This window comes from Panthera onca, chromosome E2 (assembly GCF_046562875.1).
Source record: "Panthera onca isolate mPanOnc1 chromosome E2, mPanOnc1 haplotype 2, whole genome shotgun sequence".
In the NCBI taxonomy this organism is placed as follows: Eukaryota; Metazoa; Chordata; class Mammalia; order Carnivora; family Felidae; genus Panthera; species Panthera onca.
In genome coordinates, this window is record NC_138353.1 from 30,717,226 (window position 1) to 30,739,510 (window position 22,285).

A 22,285-nucleotide genomic window follows, 5' to 3' on the forward strand; every position below is an offset into this window, starting at 1 on the left:
TTCTGGTGCTGAAGTTTCCCTATTAGTATCATAGACCAGTACCTTATCTATGTCAGAATTTTTCTCAGGATCAACTGAGATATTGTAGGCGAAAGCACTTTGGTATTTTAAGTGCTCTATGAATATACAATAGTTTTATTATCCTGAATACTTGTTCATAGAGTTTTCAATGACAATAACTCTGAACCAGTGGTTCCCAAACCTAGTGGAACATCAGAATCTCTTCAGGAATTTTTTAGAAGTCCGATTGGAGTCCCACTTTATTAGATCAGAATCATAGGGTTGGGACCAACAGATCAGTCATTTTTTTTTTAACTCTTTATTTTGAACTAATCTCAGACTTGCAGAAATAGGTCAGAGTTCCTTTAGACTCTTCACCCAGCTTCCTCAAAGGTTAACATCTTATATAACCAAAGCACTGTTGTCAAAGAAAACACACACACACACACACACACACACACACACACACACACACTGACACGATTCTATTAACTTAGAGACCTCATGTAAATTTTGTCAGTTGTTCCATTTTTTTAGCCAGGAATCTACATTTCATTGTGTTGTCATCCCCCCTTACACCACCTCCAATTCAGGACAGTCCTCAGCCTTTGTCTTTTATGGTGTTTTTGGTTGTAAAGCTTACTAGCCAGTGATTTTGTAGAATGTCTCTCCGTTTGAGTTTGTCTGAGGTTTTCTGATTAGGAGTCTTTATTTTTAACAGACAGCCTTCCAATGAAGGCTGCCTCACACATTTAGGAGTTACTCATCAATACCAACCTAATTTTTGTTCCCCTTTGTAGTATCACCTATATAACTGTTTTAGAACTTTATAATAAACCAATATGACTTCATTGTTTCCACGAATCAGTGTTCTGTGTAAGTAACCCTAGTTTTTAAATCTTAAAATATATCTATATTTTACTCAGAAATATGTCAGTCAAACATGACTTAATGTTTTAGAATCAACTTGTCTCCTACCATGGAAATGCACCGTTTTTGAACAGAAAGGTCATGTGTAGATATTTAGAACTTTGAAAGGTTTATGTGGAAAACTACTATATTTGAAATATCTGTTACAAAGTTAGGATTTAAAAAAAGAGTTTTTCCTGGATTAAGAATGGCTAATGAGTTCGTGGAAAAAGATACCTGTACCAGGCCTATAGAACAACATTGGAAGAAAATACAGAATATACAGAAAATAAAATTTAAAAGGCACTGTTTTGTTTTGAAGAATATGTTTCAAGTAGGGGCACCTGAGTGGCTCAGTTTGTTAAGTGTCCAACTTCAGCTCAGATTATGATCTCACGGTTCGGGGTTCGAACCCTATGTCATGCTCTGTGCTGAGAGCTCGTAGCCTGGAGCCTGCTTTGGATTCTGTCTCCCTCTCTCTCTGCCCCTCCCCCACTCACAGTCTGTCCTTCTCTGTCTCTCAAAAATGAATAGATGTTAAAAAAAAATTTTTTAAGAACGTTTTTCAAATAATTAATATAATGAAGGCTTATCTAAGTTATTATGGAAAATATTTTTATCTGACTTACCCTTCTCAGCCAAAAAAGGGTGGATGTCTAAAGTTGATCTGGTAGCAGTTATTAGTATTTCTTTTCTAGAGATTTAGGCAATACTTATCTATAAACTAATGTTTAAGCAGCCTGGTACACTGTCCTGAGAGAGATTTCATTTCATTACGTTACACCGCCACAAAGGAACAGTGTAACCTCTTCATAGTAATTCATAAATACAAAATATTTAAGTATCTCTGCTTTTGATTTCATTGAATTTTTTACTTTTGGGGTTTGGGTTTTTAAGCAACCTTATAGATTTGAGTTTTTAAGCAACCTGTATCAGAAGATGCATTTCACATAATTCAGTTAGCTTACCCAACATTGAGAAAATGCCTTTTTATGCAATATATTGAAGGGTATTAACAGGCCTTCGTTTGCATTTCATAGGAAATTGTTATTTAAGTAGCTAAAGTGTCCTTTTTACTAGTTTTGGTCTCATCTACAAACTAGTCTGAAATATGCATTTAGGTTTGGAGATGGATAGCAAATGGGGGAGTGCATCAAACATATATTTCTGCTACCTGATTTTACTTAGTTATCCCTGACTTTGCCACTGAAGATGGGCTGCTCAACTGCCTTAGGTTGTATTGTGTAACCACAAAGAACAACATGCTCACCCTTTGGAGGAGATTTTTACTGGACGAGGAGGCGCTAGAGGAGACTTCTGGGAAACTAATGATGTCTTGTTTCTTTTTTCTTTCTTAATGTTTATTTATTTTTAAGAGAGACAGCCTGTGAGCGGGGGAGGGGCAGAGAGAGAGGGAGACACAGAATCTGAAGCAGGCTCCACGGCCCGGAGCCTGATGGGGGGCTCGAACTCACGAACCGGGAGATCATGACCTGAGCTGTAGTCAGATATTTAACTGACTGAACCACCCAGGCGCCCCTAATGTTTATTCATTTTTGAGAGGGAGAGAGAGAGAGAGAATGAGAATGAGAATAAGAATGAGAATGAGTGGAGGAGGGGCAGAGAGAGAGGGAGACACAGAATCCGAATCCGAAGCTGGCTCCAGGCTCCACACTGTCAGCACAGACCCCAACACGGGGCTCAAATCCACAAACTGTGAGATCATGACCTGAGCCAAAGTTGGACACAACTGATTGAGTCACCCAGGTGCCCCAATAATGTCTTGTTTTTTGATCTAGAAGCTGGTTACACATTTGTGTTCATTTGAGAAAATTCATGAAGCTGTTCTCTTTTGATGCGTGCACTTCTCTGAACTTAACTTTATTATTAGTAGACTATTAGGTTTGGGGAAAGGGGTTTCATTTGGAGCATTTTGAGATTGTGATATCAGTGGGATATCCATGTGGACATGTCTAAGTAACAGCTGGTTTTATGAATAGATTTCATCTCTCAGGGACTGTCGATAGAAAAGAAGGCTGAAGACCCTAATTTGAGAAACAACAAAGTTTACAGGATGGATAGAAAAGGGTTGTCGAGGACTGAATCATGCTGAAAACTACCAATAGTAAGAATAGATGGAGGAAGAGGAGCCAAGGAAGTTTAGCAAGAACCAGGAGAGTATTGTGTCCCATTGGCCAAGGGTATAGAAAAGGAAAAACTGATTCGTTATGCGTTGGTAGTAAAGCGTTAAAAATTCCCTTTGGGTTTGGCATTACAAAGGTCCTTTGTGGCCTCAGACATTAGGAGTTCAAGCTTTAGAATGAGGCCTACTTAATGTTTATCTCTATTCTTACTATAGGTGAGACTTGGAACAAGTTCTTTAACTTCGCTAAGCCTCCATTTCCTTTTATAAGATGCTGGTATTTGCCCCTTGGAATCATACGAACATCAAATGAGAGAATGCGTGCAAAAGTCAGCAGAGGCTGCCTCTGCTAGATAAGTGGAAGCTTTGAAAATGAAAAGTAGTTCCAAGAGTTCAGATAATGGCCGGTTGAGGAATGAAAATGAAACCGACCGTGTAGACAACTTTTTTAGGAAGTGTGGATGAGAGGGAGGAAGAACAGGATCATGTGGTATCTAATCGTAGACATGACCTCAAGGGAGAGTTGTATTTTAGGAGGTAAACCAACATAAGGAAACGGCACCAGACAGGGGAACACATGACCAGTGAAAGTAGTGAGAAGGAATGAAGTACAAACATGGCTAGTTCCTTCTTACTGTTTCAGAATATCTTTTTGGACTTTCTCTGATTTCCTGCTTCCAACATAAGCTGTGTTTGTACCTCTTGTCTGCTTTCTCCACGTCATCAGAAGAGTGCAGGTGACATACCAAGTCAGAGTCATCCTTCTCCTGTTGAAGGTGGTAATCATGCAGTACAATACAAGAGTAATCTGGGAATAACTCTTCCTAGAATTTTCTTGCCTCACATGTGGGCAACCAGTCATTGACCCCGTTGCTCTCGCCATCTCTCGCTTTAGTTGTCATTTGCCTGATTGCTCCTTTCCCTGCCTTGCATTTTACTTCTTTGAGTTGCATTGCTCTCTTGTTGGAAATTCCTTTTGCCACCAATTTTATTGAGATATAATTGACATATAGCATTATATTCGTTTAAGGTGTACAACATAATGATTTGGCATATGTACACATTACAAAACTGTTACCACAATTAAGTGTAGCTAATACCCATCCCCTCACTAGTGACAGTTTTTTTCCTCACGATGAGAACTTTTAAGATTCACTCTCTTAGCAGTTTTCAAATAGACAATGCAGTATTGTATTTAACTAGCATCACCATGCTATATTATTAAATCCCTAGAACTTATTGGTGTAAAATTCTCATATCTCCCAATTGGTTTATTATTTGGTTGTTTTCATTTATTCAGAGTATCTCAGAGCCATTTGTTGTCAGTGGTGAACAAGACAGATTTAGATTGTTTCAATTCCCACCCTGTGGAGCTTAAAATCTAGCCTTAAACTAAAATATTAACTCCTTACATGTCATACAAGGATCTTCTGTTCACTCTGTCTAGATGACCATCTCTCCATTTCCTCCTCCCGCACTACTTTGTATATTTCTTTTTTTTTAAGCGTTTATTTTATTTTTGAGAGAGCGCGAGCAGGGAAGGGGTAGAGAGAGAGGGGGACAGAGGATCCAAAGTGGGCTCCGTGCTGACAGCAGACACCAGGGCTTGAACTCAAGAACGTGAGATCATGACCTGAGCCAAAATCAAGAGTCCATGCTTACCCAGCTAAGCCACCCAGGTGCCCCAGTACTTTGTGTATTTCTGACACACCCTTATCTCTGCACATTTCTCTCATTCTTCTGTAATATCACCCCCTACCTGGAATGTACCTTCCCCTTTCTTTCACTAGCAAACCCCCTTTTATCATTAGTTTCCTATCTCAAACTTTACCTTTTCTCTGTACCTCCTTTATTCTTCAGTAGACATAAGCACCTCTTCTTTGGTGTTCACATTACATCTGGCACTAACTTCCACTTTTGCCTTTTAACTGTGTTCATATTCTAACAGTGACACTTTAATGTTGGGGACTGTGTCCACTTTATCTTCAAATCCTAGAACCTAGGAGCACCTGGCATATAATAATTAGAGGTTAGTTCAGAAATTACTGTATCAGGACTTTGCCAAGAGCTCATATGCATTATCCCACTTAATGCTCAACAACAGTAGAGGTAGCTATTAGAATATCTCTATTTTCCAGGCAAGGAAACTAAGGCTAAAAGAGATCAGGTAATTTGCCAGGTGTCTTACAGATAGGTAAGTGGTGGAATCAGTTTTAAAATTTTTGATGCTATGATTTCAAAGTGTGTGCTTTTAACCTCCAAGTTGCCCCACGTTGTTAAATAATTGTTGAAGAAAATTCTGTTTCTGATATATCACACTTCAAAATATTTTGGGAAGTTTTCTCTGTTTGAAATATGGATATCTAAAATAGAATTTCCCTGATAAGCAATTAGCATGATTTGTGGTTAGTATGGTGCTTTAAAATCATGCCCCCTTATCTGTTGAACGAAAAATAAGGAAATGTGGGAGCTCTATAATTTCTATACCTCTGATCAAGAAAAAAAGTTGAAAACACATTTTCATTTTAAACATTTGTATTTAATGGGTGTGTATAAATATTAATATACACATGTACACATACATATGAGAGAGACAGGCAAACTGTGGAAATATAAAAGAAGAGTTTTTAACTTTTTAGGAACATACAGTACAGCTAAGATAGGCCTTAACATAAGTGAAATAATGAAAGAGCAATTCATTGTTAAAGTGTTTTAAGTAGGGGAGAAGTGAGGAGTTTGAATTCAGTAAGAGGTAGAAAGGGGGAAAAAAACCCTCATTCCAAATCTACAAGATAATAAATGGATTATTTTAATTATTAACTACAGTTCTATCACCTGACATTTTTCCCATGAAAAATGATTTTGAGCCTGAGAAACAAGTGCTAAAACTTGGCTGCCTTTCTATGCTTAGAAGTATGTTAACTGTAATATTGGTTTGTGTTTGTTCCATTAGAATACAGTTCTTGTCTTGAAAATGTCATTATGGATTTCATGATAGTTATCTTTGGTTGAACATTCATGTGATACAAAATGGAAAAAAGTTTATCATGCCAATCTTAATATGACCAAAAATAGAAATAAGGCAAAAGAGTTCTTACTGTTGGTTCCTTTCCTCTTGAAACAGCAAACTCATTATTACGCTGGGTAAGAAACAAAAAAGAAAGAATGAGTCTTCAGATGAAATATCTGATACAGAGCAGATGCCACGGCACACACTCAAAGAGGAAGACCCTCAAGTGAGTATTACATTTTTTCTGAGAAATGAAGCACTGGTAGAATTATTTAGATAGCATAAAACTGCTTTATGGTTATTTCTACTTTAGTTTAGTAGTAAAACTACATTGTATTACATGGTAGAACTTTAAGACAGCAAAATGTGCTTCTAGCAGTATTGCCGTAGAACGTTAGATCTGGGAGGGAACCTACATATCCTCTCTAAACCCTTCATTTTTCAGATAATGAAACCAAAGCCCAGAGAGGTTAAGTAACAGTCCAAAGTCCCTGATGGCTTTTAGTATGGAGAAATATCTAGTGATATTATCCTGTACTTATGGAGTGCTTTTGAGTGAACTTAATGATGGAGATACTGATTTTTAGAATCACATAGAATGATAGAGCAAGTGGATTGAATCGTTCCTAGAGATAATTCCGTTGGTCTGCTTCTGTCAAAGAAAAGATAACCAGTTTTATTAAAAATCCCCTAATGTGGACAAGAATACTGTGCATTTTGCCTTTTTTTTTTTTTTTTTTTTTGAATAGGTGGATATTCAAAATAACCTTGTGAAGTTAAAAAGTCTATATGTAGTGAAGGTCATAATAATTCAGGCCACCCTCTGCTCTCTAATAATTAAAGTACAACTCTAGGCCGTATGGGTGGTGGCAGTTGTTGAATTATGGGGCCAGAAAGCCCCTGAATGGCCTTTCTTCTTCCTTATGCAGCTTCTTATCCAATGGGAGAGTAGTGGCTCAAGGCTCCTGGGCTGCTGCAAGAGTTGAGGTAAGGGCAGTGACTGAAGCTCCTAATATTATATGGCCTGGCTTTTTCTTCACATGTTATCCTTAACCTAGGCAAACTTACAGTTAACTTATTCAACATGAGAAAATTCAGTTGAATTTTTGCTAGGATACTGCTGGCCATTTTTCCACTATTGTTATTGCCAAACAACGAAATGGTAGAATAGGTTAACATGCGCATTTCTTCCGTGCTTTTCGCTGTAGGTTGCTGCATTGCGTTAACACAAAAATATAAATGGGGAAGGAAAGAAATATTTTCTGATAAATGATAATAAATCTATATTATTGATATATTTAAGTGTTCCATTATATGAGTGATGGAAAGAGCCATGTAGCTTTCACTTACAATGGACTCTCAAGATTTGAAGGCGTGAAAACTAATTTAAGTTTTAGGTTTAGAGTCAGGTGGAATAAAAATCTAAATGTGATATTTAATTTTTTTACCCTTAATCTTCATATAGAGTACTTCAGTAGTCTGACTATGTTTGCAGACTTAATATTTTTAAAAGCGCATACAGTACATTACGTTAGGATTATTATAGGACACAAGTGACATGTTATCGGAATGATGTGTTGTTTAAAAGCCTGTTTCTGACCTCTTATGTAAAGTGTTGTAGTTTGATCTTTTGAAGCCTCTAAGAAAAACCTAGAAAAATATTCAAAAAAAGAATTTGTCACCATTTTAAATTGTGCTTTCAAAACACTATAGAGAAATAAAGCCAGACAAAAGCACGTTAGCCAAAAATGTGCACACCAAATTAGTTTTTGTATTTTTAAAGTAGTAGAGATATTACATGACAGAGAAAGATAATTTGTTGAGAGTGGCACCTCATTTGGCTTGGCCTGATGTGTAGCTGTGTTCTCTAGTGGAATATAATTTATTCCACTGTAATGATTCCAGCTATAATCTTATAGTATCTATAATAATCTTATAATATTCCAGCAATAATCACATAACTCACACTTTTTAATTCATCTTTTAGATTGATAAAGTCTTCATAGGATGAGTATGCAGCTTACGATACGTGCCTCTCATGTTATCTTGTGAAGAATTATCTAAATGTGCACTTTTGTTAGTGCAAAGGATTCTTTCAGGCCACTCATTTACAATTTACGAAAGACCTAAATGAGGCATTTCAAAGTACTAATAGATACCTAAGTGACCAGAAAGGAAACTTTAATGCTGAAAACATCAAATGGAATCTTCTAAAAGTATATCGAATTACTCTTAAACTTCACTACCTAGAAGATTTGTGCCCAATGAGACATAACATTGGTAATACATGTTATTGTTAGAATAATAAATGTCACTGTTGGTTTATTAATTTAAGCTATTCTTGAGTATTCAGAGCTATATGATGCCTGTAGTAGAACTCTAAATATTCCTTCAGCCTAGTGTTAGATTAGAGATCCATAGAATTTTTCCCTCAAGTAATAGTAATTTTTTTTTCAAAATAAGATGTGGGAAAATTTGGGTTTCTAGAAGTTCCTTTTATTACAACTTTTATATGCCACCTTCCTGTCTCCCATATTAGCAACAGTGTTACCTTGAGTTTTGAAAATGTGTATGTCTTCATGGCCAAGAGATGGTACCCATCCTACATGAGTCATGAGGTTATCTACTGTATTTGGCTAACCTAAGTCACCATATTAGTACCTTTCTTTCTCTCAGTATTCCACAACTCGAGAAAGAGGCAGAGGCACGTAAAAGGCCACTGCAATTTTTTGAATGCAGTTTGTCCTCAGCCTGCTGCACTGATTGAGGCATTTTTGTAATGGCTATGGAAATACGAAAGGCCTACCAAATTGAGGATATTCGCGGAAACCAAAAGGAAAATGCATAGGTCATTTTGCTGGTTATAATGTGGGGGGATGTCATGGGAGTTACTAAATATATAAAATGGCATAGAAAAAGGAAGGAAGAAGGGGTAGATTTACCAAATATTGAGCAATAGAAAAGTTGGCTGAGATGCTTCCACCCATGAGATTTTAGGGATGTGGGAAAAAAAAGCAAACCTAGGTTCTTTGAAATTTTCAAGCCAATTTGAGATTTTGATTTTATAGTGGGGAAGATCAAATATTAGATATGTAGGGAGGTAAGTAAAGCCATGTGTATTATACCTGATTTTAAATCACTTAGATTACTTTAAAATGTAATACTTTTCAAAAGGCTTACTTCTGCTTTTGATAGTGTTTTTTATTTTTTAAGGGAAGCTAGTAAAGTCAGTAAAAAACAGCTTCCTCTTTCATATACATTAAATTATTTGGTAGATTTACTTGATTATTTTGTGTATCTCTTTTAAAATATTTTACATTATTTCATTCTGTTTTAAACAGAAGTTTGTGGGTTTTGTGGTAACAATTATTTAATATCTTGTTCTAGTTTTATGTCCCCGATTAATTATTTAACCAGTATACATCTGATGCACTTTTTAGATTTGAAGCAAAAACTGCAAAAGTATTAACAGTTTAAAGTATGTGTTGCCCAAAGTGTGAAATAGCTAAATAAAACATGTCTTTACTCTTCTCAACAATAGTTTCTAAAGACAGGTAATAAAGGTATTACTAATAAAATATATTTTGCCCAAGGTGTGAAGTGGTTAAATAAATCTTTTTTAATTGTAATAATTTCTAAAGAAAAGTAATAATGGTATGACTATTCTTTGTTATTTGAAACGTTAGGAAGTAGAACAAGATTCTGAGCCTGTGGCAAAGGGAAAATTATAATCTTCCTTTAATTAAAAGGAAAAATGAGAAAAGATGGATGTTGAAGACAATTTCAAAAATTTAATGTACAAAATTGCCACACTAGGAGTAATTATTTTTAAAGTCTTTCCTTTAAAATCTGTCATATAAATATGATCCTTATGGTTCATTACAGAAAAGAAGATCAAATCGTCAAATTAAAAGAAAAAAATATGCGGAAGATGCAGAAGGGAAACAATCTGAAGAAGAGCTCAAAGGTTCTATGAAAATAAAAAAGAATTCAGCTCCTTTACCTGGTGAACAGCCTTTACAGTTATTTGTGGTAAGACAGATCTGGGATTATAAGTACAAATCATTTGAAGTCAACATACATTCTTTAAAATACTCTCATTATCTTTCCTCCTAAAATCTGCTCCAACTTTTCCTCCTGGATTCCATATTGTAGTTAAAGGAACCATTAATTATTCAGATCAGAAACCTAGAGATTCATCCTTTCTGTTTTCTTCCTTTGCTTCTTCATACAGTTTATCACCTTGTTTTTCACCCCTTACATATGTATTTCTGAAACTCCTCCAAATGCTATCCTTTTTGCAGAATATTTCTGAATTATAGTCCTGATCATAGTACTTTTCTACTGAAACCTCCTCTAATAGCTCCCCAAGTCTTACAGAATAGAATGATGTGTTTTTAGCCCAGTGCACAGAGCCCTTTGTGTGGATTTTTTTTTTTGGGGGGGGGGGATGGGAGGGAGGCCTTACCTCATGCCACTTCTTCACAAGCACTGACTCCTCTGGCCTTATGAATATGGGTGCACGCTCTGTATCTCTGAGCGTGCATCTTCCTCTCTGCGCGTTCTTGTCACCTTCCTTGTCTGGATTGTGGCCCAGCCACTCACCTGCCAACTGAGTGATCTGACACCTTGGGCAAGCACTTATGTTCTCTGTGCTTGAGCTTCCTGATTGGTACAGTGGAGACAATAATGGTACCTACCTTGTTGTGTACTTGTGAGGGTTAAATGAGTTAATATTTACATGAAGTGCTGATGATCATGCTGAGCCCATTAGGCACAGTACGTGTCCGGTGATGAAGACGCAGGTGCTGACCAGGACAGTAACAACAGTGATGTTTTTCCATTTTTGTATTCCTAACATTTAACACCACACCCGGCACGCATGCTCAATAAACATCCGCTGAATTTTAGTGTGTTCGTAAACCTACAAAGTAGCAACTAAAGGAGTTTTTAAAATGTGACGTCGTATTTTCTTTCTTCCCTCCCATAGGAGAATCCAAGTGAAGAAGATGCTGCAATCGTGGATAAAATCCTGTCTTCTAGAATTACAAAAAAGGAAGTAAGTAATCTCACATTACGTTGCACACTTTACGTGGCCTGAGTGTTACACTCCTAAGTGTTGATTTTATTTCCTTAGGTATCACCTGGAGTGATGATTGATACAGAAGAATTTTTTGTAAAATACAAGAATTAGTAAGTATCTGAGATAGAAAAATAATAGAAAATACTGATTTAAATATAAATTAACATTTAAATATATTAAGTTAAATTATTTTTATTTTATCTGCATTTTAAAGTGTTTAATTAATGCATGAACTTAAAAGGCTGCAAACCCTTTATGTTAAAATTTAAGGGAATTTGGGGACACCTGGGTGGCTCAGTCGATTAGGCGTCCAACTTCAGCTCAGGTCATGATCTCACGGTTCGTGAGTTCAAGACCCATGCCAGGCTCTGGGCTGACAGCTCGGAGCCTGGAGCCTGCTTCGGATTCTGTGTCTCCCTTTCTCTCTGCCCCTCCCCTCTCACTGTGTCTCTCTCTCAAAAACAAATAAACATTAAAAAAAAAAAAAAGTTTAAGGGGATTTTCTTCCAGAAAACACTAATTATTAACATCAAAATGAAAGAATAAAATATTCTTTTACAAATTATAGACGTTACTTGTTATGTTGTTGAACTTTTCAGATTTTATTCCACTTTTTCCTATACTTATGTGACAGAAAGTGTTTTAAATAAAATTACATTGGCTTTGAAATAAGTTAGCTTTCTGATCATAACAAAACTAATACAGTGAAGAAGTAACTGATAAATCACATCTCGTTGCCCTGATGACTTGGTTTACCATTCTGTCTTGTGTGGCAAATTGCACGTGTTTATACTACAGTCTCCTTAGGATATAATGATCACAGTGGCTTTATTTTAGAAATTGTACGGAGTCTGTTGGCATTAAATGAAATGATGAGCTGCCTATTCATAAAGTTGAATATTTTGTATTGGATGCTATGATTAAAAATAAATCTAAAAAAACAAAACAAAACATGGTTTTCTCTGTCATTCTAATATATTGCTTTTATAAACATTTTAGCTCCTATCTTCACTGTGAGTGGGCCACAGAACAGCAGCTTTTGAAAGATAAAAGGATCCAGCAGAAAATCAAACGATTCAAACTGAGACAAGCACAAAGAGCACATTTTTTTGCAGACGTAAGAAAAGGAAATAAATGAAACTATTATGTGTTGAACTCTGAACACATTTAGTGTTATTCATCAACAATTTAAGTCTTATTCATTTTAATTCTTAGGCTTCCAAGTTTGATATTTGAATACAAATGCCATCTTCATATAGTAATTTTCTCTCCCCAAATGTAGCTTGGAAACTAGCTGCAGCAGGAGCACTGATAATTCAGAGTGGCAGATAACTCTTCTATTTTTATTTTATTTTTAGTTTTTTCTTGTATTTTTAAAGTCACATGTATTTCAGTACTTAAGAGTTGAATATGAGTGGGTTAATGTCTCAAAGAATTTTATCAGCAGAGTTATTCAAGTAATGGAAATGGTAATGTGGCAAATAAATGGAAATTTAAGATTTTTCAGTACATGAAATATGTTGCATATTTTCTATGCCAGGTGGTGTGTGTATGAACAAAAACATCATAGGAATAATTCACTTGAACGGTCTCACCTATTAGTTGATGGCCTTTTCTGCTCTAAATTTTTTTTCTTTCTTCTTTTAATGGGCTTATTTTAGAGCAGTTTTAGATTCATCTAAATTTTTTTTTAACTTTTTAATTTGAAGATTTTTTTAGAGTTTCTATTTTGAAAATCTTAAGTTGTAAAAATAGTACAATGAATTCACATGCGTATATATCTGTATCTATATCTATCTTTATACTTGAAGTATAGTTGACATACAATGTTATATTACTTTCAGGTGTACAACATAGTGATTCCACTAGTCTGTATGTTACACTGTGCTCACCGCAAGTGTAACTGCCATCTGTCACCATACAGCAATCACAGCACCATTGACTCTATTCCCTATGCTGTACATTTTATTTTCCCACATATATTTTAACACGATTCCCTAAATGTTAACATTTTACCATGTTTGCTTTTCATTCACATTCGTTCTCCCTCTGCCTCAGTCTCTGCCTCTCTCCCATGAACATTCCTTTTTTCTTAAACCATTTGAAAGCAAGTTGCAAATGCATCAGTATTTAAGTTTTCAAGAATTCTGTTACATAATAATATAATTAACATTGATGTCATATTAACCCATCTGCAAACCTTTTTCATATTTCACTAACTGCTCCACTATTTTTATAGCAAAAGATGTGTCTTCGTGTTTGTTAAACTGGTCCAGAATCCAATCCAGCATCATATGTTGAATTGTGTTGTCATATCTCTTTTAATTGGTCTTTCTTTGTTTTTCATTACTTGAACATTTTTAAGAGTATAGGTAATGGCGCCTGAGTGGCTCAGTCAGTTAAGCATCTGAATCTTGATTTCGGCTCAGGTTATGATCCCAGGATTGTGGGATCCAGCCCCGCATTGGACTCTGCACTGAGCGTGGAGCCTGCTTAGTTAGGATTCTTGTTTTTCTTCCCTCTGCCCCTCTCCCTGCCTTGCTCGCTCGCTTGCTATCTCTCTCTCTCAAAAAAAAAAAAAAAAGAAAAAAAAGAGTATAGGTGGTAAATTTGGTGGCGTCTGATGCTTCCTCGGGATTCAAGTCATGTTAAAAGAACATTGCTATATTGTACACCTGAAACTAATGTAACTCTGTGTATTGACTCCACTGGAATTAAAGTAAAAGACCACCACAGAAATGATACTGTAGCCTTCTCAATAAATCATATCAGGAAGTGCACAATACCTATTTGCCCCATTACTGGTGGTGGTAACTTTAATCACTAGATTATGGTGGTATCCGGCAGATTTTTGCACCATGAAGTTACTCTTACTTCCTTTCTAATTATAAAATCGACTTTAAAAATTTGATGATTCTAATGACCTCCTCAGTTTATGGATGCTGGGAGGTCAAAATTTTTTCACCTCCTCACTCTAATACAGAAATTTCTAATGAGCTAAAGATTTTAGAAATAATAATCTTTTAACTTTTCACAAAGGCTAATTTTTCTCACTTGACTCAGGTACAACATAAATTGGAACTATGCAGATTGTCTTAAAGTACCTCGTTACCATTCTGATGTTGGGCAGTGTCTTTGTTATCAAGAGATCCCAAGATGATACCATTGTTCAGGAAGGATTTGAGACAGTGAAGAGAACTAAAGACAGAACCATGGAGCACTACAGTATTTAAAGGTTAAGCAGAGGAGGAGAGGCAGCAGAGATAGTTGAGAAGGGCTATTGAAAGTAAGGCGTTGAGGAATGAGTAGGAAACAGCCAGGCAGACAAGAGAAGGAACAACAATCCATTCAGAAGGGAGAAGAACGAGTATAAAAACATGGAGGTGTGCCATAACATGGAGTTTGAAAAGGCTGTGTTTTTGTACTTTGGGAGCATGAAATCTGGGGTACAGCTGTGCCAAGCAGTAGGAGGTGAGGCTGGAGGAAAAGGTACGATCCTGTTTATTCCGCACAAACCAATGTGGGCCTGATCCCCAAACAAGGGAGGGTCACTGAAGGATTTGAAGCAGGGGAGCCATGGGTAAGATTTATATTTGAGAAAGATCACCCGAGGGTCAATGTGAAAATGGATTAAAGGGAGGCAAGAAGGTAGTCGAGGACTAGTTAGGAGGTTGTCAGAGTCCACGTAAGAAGTGACGAAGCAGGGAGAATGAGGAAGGAGGAACCAATCTGAGCTGTCATTAAAGGCAGAATCTATAAGAATTGATGACTTATTAGATGTGGGAGATTAAAAAAGAGAAAGAATCTGAGCTGACTTCTCCATGTCTGACTTGTGTAACTGGGAATAAGGAGGCGGGGGCAGTGCTGTGTTATCACTAGCCTAGTAGGAAACTGCAGGAAAGAAGCGCACATAGGTTGAAGAGTAAATGAGTGCAATTTGAGGTCACTCAGATAGAGAGTCCTCATTCATTTAAGTCATTGGGTCCTGGGCCCAGGAATCATCAGTAGATCAAGAATGTTTGATACAACTGATAGATGGGCCTACAGGTGGGGTGGTTGGCCTCCAACACATAGACCTGAGGAAAGTGGCAAAAGAAAGGTACAGAGACCCTTTATGGAAAATTTTAAGGAACGTGTCTTCTAGAGTAAGCTACTCGTCCAAGGTACCTTATTTTTTAGTGTTATTTCGTTGCTTTTATTATATGTAACATGCTGATTCATAGTATAGACAAACATCGTAGGTATCTTTTGGAAATTAAAAGGGAAGTATCCCATTCATTGAAAATTTAATTGAAATCAAACTTACGTTTGCTGTATAGAAAATAGCTAGTTAAATTGTGTTTGTAATGCTTTTATCTTTCTACTTCTTTGTCAAATATCGATCAAGTTACTTTTTAATTATAGATGGAAGAGGAACCATTTAACCCAGACTACGTTGAAGTAGACAGAGTGTTAGAAGTCTCTTTTTGTGAAGATAAAGACACTGGTGAGGTAAATATTTAGTTAAAAAAATTAAAAACCTAAACATGCCAAATGTTAAAACCTACTGTTCTTGAAAAATTAATGACCTAAAAACACTGAAAAATGTTTCCTTAGTTTTTATGGATGTAGGGTGAGTATATTGAAACTGTTTCTAGCTACTCTTTTTCAAAATGGTAAAATGAAAAATTTTTTTTTACAGCCTGTTATTTACTACTTAGTAAAGTGGTGCTCATTACCGTATGAAGATAGTACTTGGGAACTAAAAGAAGATGTAGATCTTGCAAAAATAGAAGAGTTTGAACAGTTACAAGCTTCAAGGCCTGACACAAGACATTTGGTAAGAACTGCGTCTTAGACAACTTCATAAAATCTTAACACTTCTCTGTTCAACAGGTTTTATGTAGTCTTTGCATTTTTAATTTCGTTTTTGGCACACAGTGAATACTGTATTTTAAAAATTGCTACATAATATCTTATGTATGTTAATTTATTCCTCTAAAAACTGGGTATTCCAGTTTTTGGCTGTCATAAACAATGCGAACATTGAACATGGAGCCCTTGTACGAGTGTCTGTAAGACAAACCTGAAGTGTAATCACTTGGTCAGAGCATATGTGCATTTATAATTCTGATGACTATTGCCTTCAGATTTCCCTCCAGAAAAGTTGCAAATGCTTCTACCTTATCTCTGAATTTAACAGTGTCCCACTACTTTTTCTCTCAGGTCATTTATAAAAATATCAAGAATAGGGGCACCTGGGTGGCTCAATCAGTTAAGTGTCCAACTCTTGATTTCAGCTCAGATCACGATCTTACAGGGTTCATGAGTTGGAGCCCTGTAATGGACTTCGCACTGGCAGTGTGGAGCCTGCTTGGGATTCTCTCTCTCTCCTTCCCCCACTTGCTCTCCCTCTCTCTCTAACATAAGTACATAAACAATAAAAAATACATCAGGAATATCAGTTTCACTGGCCCCTGGGTGGCTCAGTCAGTTAAGTGTCAGACTCTTGATTTCAGCTTGGTCATGATCTCACAGTTGATGAGATGGAGTCCCGCATCGGACTCTGTGCAGATGGTGCAGAGCCTGCTTGCGGTTCTCTCTTTTTCTCTCTCTCTCTGCCCCTCCTCTGCCCACACGTGCGCGTGCGCATGCACACACTCATTCTCTCTCAAAAATGTATCCGTTTCAGCTCTAGGTGGAGTTATTAATTCTCTGTATGTATAAATTAAGGAAAAAATCCTTATTACACTCACCTTTTCCTTTTCTATAAACCAGTTAATTCTCTATAACTAAATAGTTCATCTCTTTCAATAATAGCTTTATTTTAAAAGAACCTTTTAGGGTCACCTGGGTGGCTCAGTTGGTTGAGCATCTTACTTTGGCTCAGGTCATGATCTCACAGTTTGTGGATTCAAGCCCCGCATCGGGCTCTGTGCTGGCAACTCAGAGCCTGGAACCTGCTTCGGATTCTGTGTCCCCCTCTCTCTCTGCCCCTCCCTGTTCACATTTTGTCTCCATCTCCCTCAAAAATAAATAAACATTAAAAAAAATTTTTTTCTACATTTAAAAAATTTTTTTTTAAATTTTTTTTTTTTTAACGTTTTTTTATTTATTTTTGAGACAGAGAGAGACAGAGCATGAACAGGGGAGGGGCAGAGAGAGAGGGAGACACAGAATTGGAAACAGGCTCCAGGCTCTGAGCTGTCAGCACAGAGCCCGACGCGGGGCTCGAACTCACAGACCGTGAGATCATGACCTGAGCCGAAGTCGGACACTTAACCGACCGAGCCACCCAGGCGCCCCTAAAAAAATTTTTAAAGAAACTTTTATATGGAATGTTGGTAAAAAGCCTACATAAATTAAGTACATTGGTTTTTGTTTGTTTTTTTTTTGTTGTTGTTGTTGGGTTTTTTTGTTTTGTTTGTTTGTTTTTTTTGGCTGGGACAGTACTAATCTCTTCCCTGGTCAAAAAAAATTAAAAAAACTTGAACAGGTTATTGACTTTTCTAATACAGAAACTAGAATTCTAGAAGGCTCTGGCAAGTTGTGTTATTGCTAATAATTCTATAATTTTTTACTTTGATTTATTTTCTTTTTCTTTTTAAATTTTCTTTTTATAATTTACTCCAAATTCGTTAGCATATAGTGCAACAATGATTTCAAGAGTAGATTCCTTAATGCCCCTTACCCATTTAGCCCATCCCCCCTCCCACAACCCCTCCAGTAGCCCTCACTTTGTTCTCCATATTTAAGACTCTCTCCTGCTTTTTCCCTCTCCCTGTTTTTATACTATTTTTGCTTCCCTTCCCTAATGTTCATCTGTTCTGTGTCTTAAAGTCCTCATATGAGTGAAGTCATATGATATTTGTCTTTCTCTGACTAATTTCGCTTAGCATAATACCCTCCAGTTCCACCCACGTAGTTGCAAATGGCAAGATTTTGTTCTTTTTGATTGCCAAGTAATACTCCATTGTATGTATGTACCACATCTTCTTTATCCATTCATCCATTGATGGACATTTGGGCTCTTTCCATACTCTGGCTATTGTTGATAGTACTGCTATAACCATTGGGGTGCCTGTGTCCCTTCGAAACAGCATACCTATCTCCCTTGGATAAATACCTAGTACTGCAATTGCCGGGTCATAGGGTAGTTCTATTTTTAATTTTTTGAGGAACCTCCATACCACTTTCCAGAGTGGCTGTAGCAGTTTTCACTCCCACCAGTAGTGCGACTTGCACCAGTACTGCAAGAGAGATCCTCTTTCTCTGCATCCTCACCAACATCTGTTGTTGCCTGAGTTGTTAATGTTAGCCATTCTGGCAGGTGTGAGGTGGTATCTCATTGTGGTTTTCATTTGTATTTCCCTGATGATGAGTGATGTTGAATAATTTTTTACTTTTAATTCCTAAAATTGTTTATTTCAACTCTAAAACATAAGATTATTCTGTGAATCCAGTTTTGGGGCCAACCAAAAGAAATTCACAATGAGACCTATTATGATTTTATTAAATATTTTGTCCTGTCCTCTTTCAAATGTAATTTGGTCACAGAAATTTCTTACTTCACCGAAGAGGGAATTTATACATGGAAAGGCAGGCACAGATCACTTTTCAGTTAGCATCACAGTGAGGAAGGCTGCCATGAAAAATGTGGAGATATGACGTAAGAGTAGGAAATCAATTAATTGTTCATGGAATAGATGATATTTTTATAATAACTCTTTTCTGTTCTTCTTAATTTATCTCTCAGTAATATCCATCATCTGTAGAACAGCAGCCTTACCCCCATTCCTTTGACTACAGAATGCCTTCCCTTGTACTGGGAAGCAAAAGTGTTAACTAGTTAAGGGAGGGGTGGGTCAAGGGATATAATGGAAAGGAAAGATTTTCATTTTGGAACTGGGGACTGTGCCTCAGTGGTAACCTAGTTTTTTAGCCTCATCAGTCAGTGATCCTCAGTCAGAAGTGCATATCAGAATCACTTGGGAACTTTTCAGAAATTCAAGATGCCTGGTTTTCTATTTCCTGGCTTCAGAATCAGAATGTCTCAGAGCAGACCCCAGGCAAAAGTGTTTTTAAAAAAGATGATTTTGATACACATGACTGAGAAAAGCACTGCCTTAGTCCTTGATAAAGGGAGATTAGCCATTAGAAACAATCCCCTTAATTCATGTACCACATGCATTTGACAGTGATGCAAGCATAGTTAAATACTGTAGGAGGTAAGTGGATTTTTGCTAGGTTATTATTAAATAAAACAACATATAAAACATGTAAAGTGTTTTTAGAGATTCTGGAAATTCAAGTTCACTGGATACCATTTAAGAAATGTTTTCTTTAGTAAAACCCTGATTGTATTTAGTTCCAGCAGAGCTTTAATTGCCAGCTGTTTTCAGATTACTAATAGCCTATTTTGTTTTTCTTTCACGATTACCATATGCTGACCCTGACCATCCTGGTAATTTTTAGAGGTGTCATTTTGTTGATTAGTAACAATATACTCTCACTTGCAAGTGGGAGACCATAGGAAACCTTGCATTTGTTTCTCAGAAATGTATTTATCCTCCTGAGACCTAGACCCTACTAGTTTGGGGCTAGAATATTGTTCTCTCTCCACCCATCCATCAGTCTTAAGAAAGTTTATGTCTTGGCTATCCAGAATAAATTCATGACAGAGCTTTTTATTACTGGGGAAGAAAAAATATATTGAAAAGTGGGACTAAAGTATATATGTAAATGATTTTTTTTTTTTTGCATACAGTGTTATGCTTCTAGATTTTTTTTCAAAGAAATTCGTTGTACCATGAATATCAAAAGTGGTATAGAGAAGTATGGTAGATTTAAAATATGAGTGAAAATTCGATATACATCATCCTTTTTAGTCGGCTGCCTCTGCACTAGTCCTGGGGTGTAGCCAGGTGAGTCCACGTGAGCACCTGAAGAAGAGTCTCTCAGTTAGCTATGTAGCCTTGTGGGTTTCATGGATGCAAGCCCTATTGGGTTTCAAAGCTAGATGTTTTGGGGGCTCATCTCTCAGGTTCAGATCTTAAAAGTTGGGGTACCAATATACAGCATTTAAACCATTTGCTTCTCAGGGAGAAGCTTAGAGTTGTAAGTTCCTTCCTGATTATGGGTCACTACACAGGGCACTGGGTTTATGGCGAGATTGTGTCTCAGCCTGTCTCACCTGTTTTTTTCTCATTTGCCTGATGTGTAGGAGTTACTCAGCTAGTTTTGGAGTTGCTTTCAGAGGAAATTGTTGCATACGTAGTTGTAGATTTAGGGTGTCCGTGGGAAAAGGTAAGTTCAGGTTCTTCCTCTGTCATCATCTTGAACCAGACCCAGCTACATCATATTTCTAAAAGATAGTTTGAGTTTGAAGCAACATGCACTAAATTGCATATTTGAAGTATACGGTTGGGTAAGTTTTGATGTCTGAAACCATCACTATTATCAAGATAATGAACTATCCATCACTCCCATATTCTCATGCCCCTTTGTAATCCCTCCCCCCAAAATCTTCCTTCCTCTAACCCCATTCCCCACCTGTAGGCAATTACTGATCTTCCTTATGTCACTATGAATTGTTTTAAATGTTCTTATACTGTTCTTTTTGTATGACTCCTTTCATGTAGCATTTGAGATTCATGTTATTGCATGTATTGATAGTTCATTCATTCCTTTACATTACTGAGTAGGATTTGTTGTAATATCCCACAATTTGTTTATCCATTCGTCTGTTGATGAATACTTGTGTTGGCTACTAGAACTAAGGTATTATGGACTTTAGTATACAAGTCTTTGTCTAGACATGAGTTTTCATGTCTCTTCAGTAAATACGCATGAGTAAAATGGCTGGGTCATACGTTCGGTGTTCTGTTTAATTTTTTAAGAAACTGCCAAACTTTTTCCTGACTGGTCATACCATAATACATTCTCCACAGCATTGTATAAGAGTTCTAGTTGCTTCACATCCTTGTCAACACTTGATATTGACAGTCTTTTTAATCTTAGCCATTCTAATATGTATATGATGGTACGACATTGTGATTTTATATGCATTTCCTAATGATTAATGATGTTTAGGATCTCCTCATGTGTTTATTTGCCGTTAGTGTATTTTCTTTAACAAAGAGACATTTAAATATTTTGCCTATTTTTTATTGGCTTGTTTGCTTTCTTATTATTTAGGTCTAAGAACTATTTATGTGTTCTATATATAAGTCCTTTATCAGATATATGATTTGTAAATTTTAGCTCCTAGTCTGTGGCTTGTCTTTTCACTTCTTACCAATGTCTATAAAAGAGCAAAAGTTCCTAATTTTGATTAAGTCCAGTTTATCTGTCTTTTCCTTATGGACCATACTTTTGGTATTATATCTAAGAAATCTTTGCTAGAAATTTTTATTTAGTTTTAGGTAACATTTAGGTCTATGATGAATTTTTTTTATGCTTTATTTTTTAAATTTATAATCCATGTTAGTTAGCATATACTGCAAAAATGATTTCAAGAATAGATTCCTTAATGCCCCTTACCCATTTAGCCCATCCCCCCTCCCACAACCCCTCCGGCAGCCCTCTGTTTGTTCTTCATATTTAAGAGTCTCTCATGTTTTGTCCTCCTCCCTGTTTTTATATTATTTTTGCTTCCCTTCCCTTATGTTCATCTGTTTTGTATCTTAAATTCCTCATATGAGTGAAGTCATATGACATTTGTCTTTCTCTGATTAATTTCGCTTAGCATAATAACCTCTAGTTCCATCCACATAGTTGCAAATAACCAGATTTCATTCTTTTTGATTGCCGAGTAATACTCCATCATATGTATGTGTGTGTGTGTGTGTGTGTGTGTGTGTGTGTGTGTGTATGTGTATACACACACCACATCTTCTTCATCTGTTGATGGACATTTGGGCTCTTTTCATACTTTGGCTATTGTCGATAGTGCTGCTATAAATAACATTGGGGTGCATGTGCCCCTTTGAAACAGCACACCTGTATTCGCTGGATAAATACCTAGTGCAATTGCTGGGTCATAGGGTACTTCTATTTTTTGAGGAACCTCCATACTATTTTTCCAGAGTGGCTGCACCAGCTTGCATTCCCACCAGCAGTGCAAAAGAGATCCTCATTCTCCACATCTTCACCAACATCT

General features: G+C 36.6%; 1 protein-coding gene across 12 annotated transcripts in view; it reads left to right on the plus strand.

The window, feature by feature from the left end:
* The window catches only part of CHD9 (chromodomain helicase DNA binding protein 9), a 234,466-nt gene that overhangs the window by 132,739 nt on the left and 79,442 nt on the right, over positions 1–22,285 (plus strand). For all 12 annotated transcript variants that reach the window (XM_078438705.2, XM_078438709.2, XM_078438704.2 and 9 more), the window contains 7 exons: positions 6,177–6,288; positions 9,948–10,094; positions 11,053–11,121; positions 11,200–11,255; positions 12,145–12,262; positions 15,550–15,636; positions 15,827–15,964. In XM_078438705.2, coding sequence (XP_078294831.2) covers positions 6,177–6,288; positions 9,948–10,094; positions 11,053–11,121; positions 11,200–11,255; positions 12,145–12,262; positions 15,550–15,636; positions 15,827–15,964 — 727 coding nt within the window. The remainder of the gene's footprint in view (positions 1–6,176; positions 6,289–9,947; positions 10,095–11,052; positions 11,122–11,199; positions 11,256–12,144; positions 12,263–15,549; positions 15,637–15,826; positions 15,965–22,285) is intronic.